This window comes from Molossus molossus, unplaced genomic scaffold, assembly GCF_014108415.1.
Source record: "Molossus molossus isolate mMolMol1 unplaced genomic scaffold, mMolMol1.p scaffold_m16_p_19, whole genome shotgun sequence".
NCBI classification, from domain to species: Eukaryota; Metazoa; Chordata; class Mammalia; order Chiroptera; family Molossidae; genus Molossus; species Molossus molossus.
In genome coordinates this window covers 52,751,705-52,764,574 of record NW_023425354.1, presented here as the reverse complement: position 1 = coordinate 52,764,574, position 12,870 = coordinate 52,751,705, and the positions used below count along the sequence as shown (strand labels likewise).

The 12,870-nt window shown below is 42.1% G+C and overlaps 1 protein-coding gene across 1 annotated transcript in view; it reads right to left on the bottom strand.

The window, feature by feature from the left end:
• Positions 1-12,546, bottom strand: part of MYOCD (myocardin) — a 92,876-nt gene extending 80,330 nt beyond the window's left edge. The window contains exon 1 of the mRNA XM_036268931.1: positions 12,197-12,546. Coding sequence (XP_036124824.1) covers positions 12,197-12,251 — 55 coding nt within the window. The 5' untranslated portion in view covers positions 12,252-12,546. The remainder of the gene's footprint in view (positions 1-12,196) is intronic.
• Between the last annotated feature and the right edge of the window lie 324 nt (positions 12,547-12,870).

The following is a 12,870-nucleotide window of genomic DNA, read 5'->3' as shown; positions in this document are numbered from 1 at the left end:
AAATTCAGTAGAGACTGTCGAATTGTACCCTTTCAGCCTTTACAGACGGGCTGGCCAACACGATAGATGTGCCTATTTCTCCACAGTTGGCCAATACTTAATGTTACTGATATTTCAAATTTTTAGTAATCTGAAACTTGAAAAAAAAAATTACCTTGCTCTTTTAATTTCCATTTTCTCAAATGTTAATGAGTTGTGTAAATTTCATGGGCTTATATTGACTCTAAGTTCTCCCCTTTGAATTGTATTTCTCTTAGGTTGTGTGCGTTTAATCTTATTGTTTATAAAATTCCTTTTAATAACTTTGTCTGGCATTCTCATTTCAAGTATTTTCTTTTCATCTACTGCTTGTCTTTTACATTTTGGGGCGGGATTATTTTTTCCATGTAACATTTGAAACATTTTAAGTGGCCAAATATGCCAATTTTTATTTCTACTCTAACCTTGGTGACATGCCTGGGAAGATCTGTCCCACTCCAAGGTTATAAAATTGTTCTCAGGTTTCTTCTAATATTTTATAGATTTCCTTAGCTCCTTAATCTATATGGAATTTATCTTAAGATATAAAATAGCTCAATTCATTTATTTCCAAATGGATAGTAAATTTCCCCAACAAACTTTTATCATATATTTTATTGCCAATTTGAACAGGCACCATTATTATTAAAGATTAATAATTAATTAGAGATTATATTCATTTAAATCTATGAATATGAACACACACACAATTCTGACTCACTGATAATATATTTGTCTGTTTTACTTCTAATATTAATTATTAACTATTTATTTTTTAGCTTTATTTAGGTGTGATTGACAAATAAACATGTAGCTCTGGACAGTTTTGCTTAGTGGTTAGAGTGACGGCCTTTGGACCAAAGGCTCCAGGGTTCAATTCTAGTCAAGGGCACATTCCTGGGTTGCAGGTTCCATCCCTGGCCTCAGTCGGGGTTGTGTGGGAAGCAACCAATCGATGTCTGTTTCTCTCCCTCCCTCCCTCCCTCCCTTCTTCCATTCTCTATAAAAATCAGTGAGAAAATATCCTCAGGGGAGGACTGACCAAAAAAAAAAAAAAAGGAAGTTTAACATGTTTAAAGAGTACAGCATAATGAAGCATAATGATTACATACACATTGTGTAAAGATTCCCCACCTTCAAGCTTATTAAAACACCCATCACCGCACATGTGTACTTTCTTGGGGGGAGGATGAGAACACCAATTCTAGTCTCCTAGCAAATTTCAGTGATGCAACAGTACCCACCGCATACATTAGATCCCCGGATCTCATTCATTGTATCACTGAAAGTTTGTATCCTTTGACCAATCTCTATTCCCCCACCCTCCAGGCTTTGGTAACCACTGTTCTACTATTAATAGATAAGGGGGGGGGGGGCAAAGGTAGGTTCACAGTTGTTTGAATGGAAAATAACACAATAATTAATAAATAATAATACAAGAATAAACTGTGTTTTGCATACTCATAACTGTAAACTTACTTTGCCCACCCTGTATTTCTTGAATAGTGTGTTTACTGTCTTAGGGCAAGTCTATTCTTATCATTGTTAGTTTTCAAAAATGTCTTGAATTTTTTTTTAATCAAATAAACTGAGATTGAAATAGTCAAGTTTCATGAAAAGTCCTAGGATTGGGGTGGAGAGGTACATGTATAATTTATAGGCTAATTTGTACTAGCAACAAGTGTCTTGATGAATCACTGTTTAGGAAATCACACCCAGTAATGGCAACTAAGTATATGCCCGGAGCTATAGTCCAGAATGAGATATATTAAATTCAGTGGGCCTGGTGTGTGCCTGTGAGGGGTGAGGGTGGGGGATGGGAGCAGGGAGCTTTAGGTTGTAATAAAGATGTTCTCAATGGCACAGTGAGACAAGCGGGATCAGATCTGGCCTCTGCCATCTATTGGTTATATTACTCAGACCAAGTTGTTTAACTTCTTACATCTTTGAGCCTCAGCTTCCTCATCTGTAAAAGGATGATAGTCATATATGTCTCATAGCACTTTTGAAAGGATTAAATGAGATAATAAAAGTGCCACAGATAATAGGTTCTCAATAACTCCTAGTCCTCTTCACTTCTCTTTTGATGAGTCATCAATCATACTTGGTAACAGGTGGTCCCCAACAGCAGATCACACAGAAGTTCTCAAAGTTATCAGGTTACTCTGGCTCCTTTTCCTTTTTATTCTCAACTGAAAAGGTAGAAAAGCTCACTGAACATCAGTTATCATTGGATAAGTACCCAAGATGACTCTGAGCTAGTTCTATAATAGGGTTAAGTCTTCATTGCCATATGGAAATAGAATTATGGTTAACCTTTGTGTATTTTAAGTACTCCAGAAATACTAATTACCACAATAGATCATAAAGATTAATATTTATTATCCCAACCCTTAGATGTTAACTCTACACAAAGAGTATCCTATAAAAACAACCAAAGGAAGAAAAAGGTTATGTTCATAAACATCTTCATATTAATGTTATTTATAATATGAAAATTATAATGGGCTCAATTTTCCCATGCAAGTGGGAAAGGTTTAAAAAATCACTATCTACTCACATAGTGGACTTTAACCCAGTTTCTAAAACAAGAATTATGCTGCGATGTAGCAGCTTGGAAAACTACTTACAATTTTATGCTGACTGCTAAAAAGGCTGAGCGCAAATTTATGCAAACATTCTGATATAACTTTGGGGAAATCGTTATGCACCTGGACAAATATTTCTACAAAATGGTAGAGATATTTAAAGTACTGAGGAGATTTTCTGGATTTTTGCCTTATGCTGCGCTGTCTGGAGCTTGAGAACCAAAAGTTCCATGTGGAACTGGACTTCAGACTGAGAAGCCAGCCCAACCGGTCAGGAGGAGAACAACGTTGAGTGCCTCCCTGTAGGGAGAGAGCTTCTCAAAATAGGAAAAGTCAGAACAACTTAGGGGGTATCTTCCAGTCATTTCACCCTGGGGCTACTTGACTATATTTTATGAGAAAAAAAACAAACTGATTATTATTTTTTGTACCACTTAAGAGGCTGCGGAGAAGGTGAGATTGAGGGGTGGAAAATGTATTTACATAGTAGTTCAAACTGGGGTGCCAGACAAGAGAGAGGCGCTAAGCAAGACATAGCAAGTAAGTATCTGAGAGGTTGTATATTCACTCCTATTACTATACATACCAAGTGTTGGTTACATTTCTACCCATGAGGAACCCAATAAATACATCTCACAATTTTACAGTGGCTTCATTCACTGTTTCTACTGCTAGAATTCTATTGTTTCTCTAATGATCTAAGGTGTCTTGATACAGCAGGGGTCAACTGGAGTGACTGAAATGATCAGAGAAGTACTCCAATAATGTTTGTAAGGAAATGGGAAGATTCATCTTCCCTCAATAAACAGGAGAAAAGAAATGTGTTTTTCAATGGTTCTGGAGGGCACCTTGCTGGGTTCTGTAAAAATAAAAGTCAGTAATCACCCTTATTTATTCTAAATTTGAGAAAAGAAACAATATCTTTTATTTTAACAGAATTTGGAGAGCTTGGTATTTTATCTAAGAATAATGATCTAAGTCTGGTGAAGTAATGCCTGACTTACTAGCTATTCTGGATGATCTCAGAATAGAAGTTAGTGCAAATTCCTGACTTAAAAACAAGCAAACACTACCTGCTTAATAAAGTTGAAAATCAAAGTCCTAAAATTGTAAGGCTGCAAAACTATAATTTGGCTAATGGTTTTTTTTTGTTTTTTTTTTTTTAATTCTATTTATGTCCATCCATACTTCTCTCTTGCACAATCACATGCCACTAAGTCAGGTGGTCCCTTCCCACATGGGGAACGGGGACTTCTGTCTGTAAAAGAAACCCTCAGTGATTCTAGGAAGATCTTTCCCTCACAAATAGCAGGAATCACTGTTATGGCAACAAAGGCCCTGTGAGCTGAGTGGACTTTCCCGAGGTCGTGGAGTCGCAGAGTGGGTGTGATCAGGTCTCAGGGTTGGCCTGTCTACAGGAGATCAGGAATGAGACCCACCAGGCAGGTACCTATGACCTATGAAAGACACTTGCTGGCTCCTCCCTCCTCCTCTGGACAGAGATACAAGATTAACAGCTGGTCACCCTGCTAGATGACCAGCAAGATCTTGCTGAGAAGATGGAAAAGGGCTCTAGCAACCCCTGTTCGGGTTTGGCTGTTTTGAAGTATGTGAAATTCTAATCCTGGGCTCGAGCACCCCTGCTTCTGCCAGGAACTGTGATTCTCCAGTGTAATCCTATTTGATTAGAACCCATGCGATTTGGCTTAATCCAATTAAAAAATCTTACTGACTGTGTCTGTCATACACTGTAGCAGATAAAAGGTAAGTGCCACTCTTTCTGGCCTTAAAAACGTAATTTTTTAAAGTACCCTAGATACACAAAAGTAGATTAATCATAATTCTTGGTCCATGTTGCACCATCCCACTATCATTATGGTCGATGAATGAGTATTGTGTAATTAAATTGCCAAAGACTGAGCATACGTGTGACTACTGCCTGACCTACCAGCGCCACCAAGAGCCTTTTCTTGACCTTGGCCACACTCCCTTTCTCATCTTGCCCCTCCCACTCTAGAGGTAGCTACTCCAGAGTTTTGTATTTATATTCACTCCACCCTTTTCTGTTACAGTTTTAATGCCTAAACATGTATACAAATATATCTTGTTTATTTTTTACTGATTTTGAATATCCTTTGGGCACAAAATAAAATATATTAATTCAACACACATTAAATGGTGCTCTCTGTCTCTGCTAATCACTGTTTTAGGAGCTAAGAAGTAAAGCAATAAAAATGAAAAAAAACAAAAATTTCTACACTCATGGACAAATAGAAAACAAATAACCAAGTAAAATGTCTAGTATGCCCAATAATGAAAAGAGCTATGGATAAAAATAAGACACACAATGGAATACTATGCAGCTGTAAGAAAGAAAGATCTTTTATCCTTTGAGATGACATAGAGAGACCTGGAGAGTATTATGCCAAGTGAAACAAGCCAATCAGAGAAAGACAAATATCACATGATCTCACCTATTTGTGGAATACAATGAACAAAACAAGCTGATGAATATAATAGACCCAGAGACATAGAGGTAGGGTTCAGACTGAGAAACCTCAGAAGAGTGGGACAGGGAGAGGGAAGAGATCAACCACAGAATTTATATGCTGGACGCATAACCATGGACATAGACAACAATGCTGGGGACCAGGCGGGGTGGGGGGGTCGGGAGGAAGGAGTCAATAAGGAAAAAGGAAAACATCTGTAACAAAAATAAATACATAAATAAATAAATTAAAAATTGAAAAAAAAAAAAAAAGAACCCACAAAAACCAAGACGGGGAAAGTTTAGGGTAAGGTTAAAGCTGCTGCGAAGTAATGACGAGAGTGGGAGGGCCACCTGGTATACCAGTACATCTAATACCGGAGGACCTGAGGCGGCAGCAATGTGCTCAAGCAGGAGGCCTGAGGCAGACTCCGAAGGCTTCTTTGCCTTTAAAACAAAACATTTTGAATTTCCACTTAAGACTTAAAATACACATTTAAGTCCAGCTAAGTGGGCCCCAGCGTGGCCTTCTGGAGGCAGTTTGCAGGAAGCATGCCCAGGGTACTGGCGAGTCCGCTCCAAGGTCCCATGCAAGGACAAAGAGTGTCTTTTCTGCTCCTCAGCTGTATCCCCAGCTCCTAGCACAGTCTCCACGACAAGGGGACCATGAAAGAAACGTGTTGAATGAATGAATGAATAAATATATAACTCTCATGCTGCACTTTTCAGATTGCCTGTGAGCTCCTTGACGACAGGGAGTAGACTCCAATGATGGAAATCCTTGGGGTGGGGTATTGATCCTGACACCAATAAACAACAGGTGTGAGGAGTGAAGGGTGAGCCAGATATAAATAAGCAGCCAGGAAGGAAACCATCAGAGTTCTTACCTGGGTGGGTGGAGAGAGCTTGCCTGCAACATACCTATAGAGATTAACCCCATTAAATAAATCAGTGCTGGGAACTGAGGCTTTCTCTGCTTGGAGCAGAATTTTCCACCATGCGTTTGTCCAGCTAAACGTGCCCTCTGCGCTGCCAGGTGAATGAAGTACATGTTTGGGAACCCCTGCCTTTTAGAAGTCCATAATACATACTAGAAATTACATATTAAAGCTTTGGGGAAATCCTGAAGTTAACAAATGCAGTTTAATTTTTCACTATATTCTGCTCTCTCTTTTAGAAATATTTCCTGCTAAACAGCTGCTAACATCCTGTGGAATTAGTCTCCTATGGCTCACCCTGGAGAAAACACTGGGATCCATACACTGAGAAAAGTTCTGCAGAACAAGGTCTGCAGGAGGCCCTGTGGAGCTGTGCAAGTTGGGAATGCCGCATTGAAAGTGCTGTCATAGGCAGTGCAATGCCCCTCCCCCACTCCAAAGATACCCATGTCTTTTTTTTTATCCTCACCCGAGGATATTTTTCCATTTTTTGTTCAGACAAAGTGGGAGGGAGAGAGAGAGAGAGAAACATTGATGTGAAAGGGACACATTGAATGGCTGCCAGTCGCATGACCAACCAGGGCCGGGGATAAACTGCAACCGAGGTACGTGCCCTTAGTGGGAAAAGAACCCGGGTCTCTCTGGACCGCAGGCCGACGCTCTAACTGCTGAGCCAAACTGGCCAGGGCCAAAGATACTCATGTCTTAATCCCTGGAACCTATAATACATCACCTTATGTGGTCCTATGGACTGAATTGTGTGCCCCACCCCGATTCATGTTGAAGCCCTCACCGCCAGTGTATTTGGCGATGGGACTTTGGGAAGGGATTGGTTTAGGTGAGGTCTGGAGGGGTGGGGCCCTGGTGATGGAATTAGTCCCTTAGGAGAAGAGACACCAGAGATGATCCCCCTCTGAGTTTCTCTCTCGATGCCATGTGAGGACACAGCAAGAAGGGGGCCTACATGCCAAGTGGAGGGCTCTCCCCAGAGCCTGACCCTGCGGGCACCCTGACCTTGGACTTCCAGCCTCCAGAACCGTGAGGAAACCAGCACCTACTGCTTTGCTGCCAGGCTGTGGCGTTTTGTCAGAGCAGCAGGTGCTGACTAAGCCACGTGGCACCTGGGGTTTGGTGGGTGCGGATGGAATTAAGGTGGCTAACCAGCTGACCTCAAAAAGGAAGATGACCCTGGATGAGCCCAATGGACTCACAGGGTCTTGAATGTGGACGACAGAGGCAGAGAGTCGAAGTCAGAGACTCTGAAGCTGCTGCGCTGCTGCCTTAGAAGAGGCAGAAGAAGCCGGGAGCCGAAGGGCAGGGCGGCCTCCACGGCCGGGACGGATGCCCAGGTTCTCCCCTCAGGCCCCCAGCAGAACGCAGCCCTGCCAGACCTTGGCGTGAGACCCTGGGCAGACTCCTGACCCAGTGACTGGAAGACAATACCTCTGTGCTGTTTTCAGCCACCAAGTGTGCAGTAACTCGCTGTAGCCGAGAGAGAAAACTCGTGTCATTGCTGAGAAGGGCATTCGAGGTTGTCAGCAAAGGCGGGAGGAGAAGTTCAGCTACGGAAAGTCTGTACCCAAGTCCAGAGTGACAGTTTGTGCTTCGCATCCTCCTGTTCTGATTGCGTCTCATAGAAATTCCTGAAAGATTTCGATGGAACAAGTTTTCCCAAACTTTAGAAATATTCTCCCGGTCATTTCCATACAAGATAGAATGGGGGGCACGTTAAGACCCTGGTGCTTCAGGTGGCTTCACACGCCAAAGCCGTCAATGACTTTTAGGAAAGAAGACTAAGCATATGAAACAATGGAAATGATTTTCTTGAGTACTACTGTGTTAATATGAAAATGGTAGGTGTGAATTATTCATTCATTCATTCAAGAAATATATGTCAAGTTTCCTGAGAATACAACAGCAGAAACAGTAATACTTTTATAAAGCTTATAGTCTTCAAAACTTTACAAAAATACTTAGGGCCATTCACTTGGGAAAATACTAAATGTATGGAAAGTGACTTCAGAGATGAACCAGTTAAATCCTCTATTTTGTAGATGACAAAAATGAGGCCTAAAGAGGCAATTAAATTAGGTAAAGAAAAAAAAATTTATATCCATATATCTATACCTATATCTTTATATAGTTAGTTTTATAGCCTGAGACAAATAATTTAATCTATTAGAGTGCCTTTTCGATAATACATAACAAGGCACTAGGTTAAAATGAATTAAATGATGAAGATAGGGCCAGAGCCTGAACTTCTCTTGAGATCATGGTGGACATTTCTTTAATAGTGTCCATATGGTAAAACCTCTGGACCAACCTCTCAGTCCAGTCTCCTCAATTCATAGAAAAAAGATGCAGTCTCAGAGATGTTAAAGATCTAGCGTAAAGTAGAAATCAGCAGCCCTTTTCCGTGATCTGAAGGATGGTAGACAGAATTCACAGAGAGGGCGACCTGTGGAGTCCTGAGATGCCCCTTGCATTCTCTGTAAGGACAAAGAACACTTGCAGACTCTGGAGGCCCACCCCTGGATGGTGAAGAATGAGGTGCCAGTGTGCTCCAGCACCCCCACTGAGCTGAGGTCGGCCACTGCATCTCTGGGCCTGCTCTGTGTGTTCCTTAGCTTCTTTCAGTTGTGGTGCCAAGTCCGGGACCGCCGGACCTCAGCAGCCTGTCTACTGAGCTTGTCTTCTTCCTCCCCTTAATCCATATGCTGACCCCAGCCCAGGAGACCCAGAATTCCTGCTCACGGCATCCCCTCCTCATTGGGCCTCTGCTTTCATGTCTAAAATGCGAGGTTTGCATTTTGGGAAGTCTTTGGGCACCAGAATCTCAAGAGCCTGATCGGCTATGGGACAGGAAGCAGAGAGTGTTGATTACAGACTGCTCAGACTGTAGGTAGGTTTCCCAGAAAAAAATACAGGATGCCTGGATTTCTGATAAAAGTATGCCCTCAATGTTACAGTAGGCTAAAATAATCATCGTTTAATTGAAATTCAAATTTAAGTGGGGCTCCTGTATTTTTATTTGCTAAATTTGACAACCCAAAATTTGTGGGGGTTAGAAGCAAGGTCATGGCAGGTACCAGAATCTGCCATTGTGTGAGCTTTTTGAATGAGAGAAGGAGAAAAAGAGAAAGAAACAAATAAAACACAACAGTTCTTTAGAAGCAAAATCTATTCATGGCCCTTTCCCTCTCCTTCTGATCTTTGTGCATGATGTGTGCATGCGTGCGTGTGTGTGTGTGTGTGTACACATACATATAAGTCCTTGTGTTTTGTTGACAGAAGAATCATGATATTGAAGAAAATTGTTGATAGTGATAACTTGATTACAGATATTGACAAAACAAGTGTGAGATTAAAAACAGTAAAAATGTAGTAAGTTCAAAAATAATACTACTTGTTGCATTTATGTGGGCTGCCTACTACGTATGCCCAACTGCCACAAGGCCGGATGACAATTTTGTCCGTTCCGTCTTTATGCATTTTCAGAGATCCATACAATGTTACTAACGGGTCTGAGAAATCACCTAGTCCAACCTTGACATTTACAGATTAAATAACCAAGACTCAGAGAGAAAGTGATCAATATAGAATCTGGCTGCCTAATAATATTAATAATAAAACAATATTTTTTGAAGGCTTACTAAGTGCCAGGCATTTTCCTTTGTGGTCAAATTCTATAATCACATTTAATCATCACAACAACCCTACAATTCTTCTCATTATTGAGATGAGGCAAACTGAGGCAGAGAGAATTCTGTGGTTTATCTACAATTCTAGGTTGCATAGCTAATAAGTAGAGCTGCTCACTAAAATCATAGCTAGTTTGGTTTTAGACCCATACAATCAACCTGAAGCTGTGTGGCCTTTCAGATAAGATGAGTTTATATCATTAAACATGTTCAGACATGTAAACTTTCACAGTTTACTGCTCCCATGGCATGATTTTGTACTTAACAACAAGGTCACTTGACTATAGCTTGCAGGAAGCCGCTGGGCACTGTGGCCATACTTGTGAACTTCAGAGTCAAAGCAGTTACCTCTTCACTTATAAACAAGCCCTGTAATACAGGGAGTCTTCTACGATCAGACAGCAATTTATTTTTTGAAATATTTTTAATGAAATATGTAACACCAGGGTCTACTATCATAGCAAACATTAGCAGCCAGAGTTTCCATTTTGAGTAGCTCATGAAAGAAAAGGATGAAAAGAGAGAGAGCGATAGAGAGAGAGAGAGAGAGAGAAATCAAAACGGAAAAAAGCTTCCGAATCCATTGTCAGTCACAAAATAAACCAGGTTCTCTTAGGAAGAAGCAGCCCTTTGGTAAGCCCGCTGCCAGCCAGACTTCTGCGTTGGTGCAGCTATCATAGTTATATCCAGAAAGAATAATCACTGGCTTCAATATTACATTTACTTAGTTTTACATTCTGCTAGTTTTTCTTCTCCGCCTTTCAGATGATCAGCCCTTTGCATCTCAAATGATCAATCCCCTTGGTCCATTTCCAGACCCTAGTTTCCCTGTTCACCGTGTTTCCTGAAGCTACCCTTCTGTGACACAAAGCCCTGTCCAAGCTTTAAGAAAAAAATGAGGCCACAGTTGGAATTCTCAGGAACTCCAGGGTCTACCTGGGATTCACCAGGACTTTACCAGTCCACTAAGACAGGAATTAGGAGCCGTGCAAACATTGTCTTCCCTCTGGTCTGCACTTTAGGAAGGAAGGATTTGTTTGATAAATCTCTTTTGCAATCCTATCCAGTACCTCACCGAATCCTTTGAGAGACGAACCAGTCCCACCCCTCCCCCTCCACATCAACTGGCAAGGGTGCATTTGAAAGGAATGTAGCTTTTTGCAAAACAAATCTGCATCCTCTTTTCTTCAGAAAGGTGGCAGTGTTGCCTTGCGGTTTTGACCAAATTACAAAGCAGTGGCAAGGTCTCTAGTGGATTAACAGACCAAGCACCTCACCTCACCATGGGAAGGAAAGGAAGGATGTAACCACCGCTGAACCCAATGGCTGGCAGACTCGCCCCACAGCTTCAGGGCACTTAGTATTATGGCCGGCTCATCACTTGAGTTTTCATCTTGTTTCAACAATACAGAGACAAGAAAATCTCCAATGGACCCTGTAGACATCTGAAAGCCAGGAGCATCCAAAGAAGCCACAGATCACCCTTATTTTCTATCATCCACTCTTCTCATTGTTGAAACATCCATCCCAAGCGAAACAATGAGCGGTCCTATTTAGAAGGGCTAAGGAAAACCTAGCAGACTGGGCCAACATCCTTTTAACACCTGCTCTAAACAATGGAGTTTTCATAAAACAATTAGTCTTCAATGTAAAAGTTCTGCCATTAATTGAGTGGCTTATTCCTGCTTTTATAAAATCAATTTTATACACAGAATTGTGGAGAAAGAACTTAAGGAGGCAAGTGTCTCTGTGTCTAAACGTGGAACCCCACGCACTCATACCTTCCATGGGTGCCTATACCAACCCTTCTCCCACTCACCTCCACTCAGCGTCCTTTGAGTAGTTTCTCTATGCGTTATACTAACACAGAAATTTGGGGGAAAATTCTCCATTTATAAATATCAGATGGTTTGGGAAAAAATATTTGTGGCACTGGACTTTTTTTTTCTCTACAGTGATGTCATTTGAAATACTTGTTGTGCTCCAAATTGGCTATTTTTACTTCCCCCAAGTGACTTTTTTGGGAAATACATTTGTTTGGATTAGCTACATTTTAAGTGACCCTTGTAATCTAATACACAGCATCAGGCTCATCTTCTCAGCAATTATAATATCATGCAGATCACAAACTTGAAATCTCCTGATTGTTCATTTTCAAACCTGTTCCTTTTGGATGTACCTCCACATTTTCTATTCACAGATACAGATAAAATAAAATAAAATAAAATGAAAAGATTGGCCTTTTCACAAACAAAAACCACACTCAGCAACTCAAAGTCCTTAAAATGAAAGACATTAAAGGCCCCCAAGTTCACATAAAAATTTCACTTCCAAAATGTGCTTTTAGGGAACAAGGTTGAAGCAGCCACGGCGGGCTCGGAGACATTGGTTGGAAAGCCGTCTAGAGGTGAGAAGTGCAGAATAGGAAAGTTTAGGAAGGAATGCTAGATGCCTCAGCCCTACCTGATCTGAACTTGCTCCTAATCAGCAAAGAGTGCTCAGCCCCCAGGAGGGTCATGTTGAGTTTCAGCGAGCCGCTGGTCCCTTGGCCAGACGCCCCCTGTTTTCCACCAGGAACAGGCTCCCGGGAGCCCAGCTGAGCGCAGTTAACAACCCAGAATTCATCCAACTCTCCGGGAGCTCCCCTGGGTAGGAGTACAGTGGCAGCCAGTGACCGAAACCAGTGTCCCCAGAACACTGGTGGCTCCCCCCTCGCTGTGCGGGGCTGATTAACTCTTAGCCAGCGGGACCCTCCTCCTCCTGCGTCTGGCCAGGAGCAGCGGCATCCCAGGCGTTCTTGGCTGATGTCATAGGCTGCCAGCGATTGCGGAGTATCACCACCACGCCTTTATGAAGGTCCCAAGTTTGCTATCTGATACTTTTTTACTACTGACAGGAGCTCAGCCAATCAGAAGCGGCGAGAGGGGACTAGGGACTTGGAGCAGCGAGAGGCGTCTCGAGAGCCAGAGCCGGGTCTTAACTCTTTGCAGCTGGCCGAGCGGACGCGGAGGCGCAAGGGCGGGAGGCAAGACCCGGGTCGGGCACTGGCGAGGGGCAGAGTTAAGGAGCCAGCAGGACAGAAAGGAGGGCTGCAAAGCGCCTGGGCTCGCACGTGGTGAACGGAGAGGGCCTGGGCC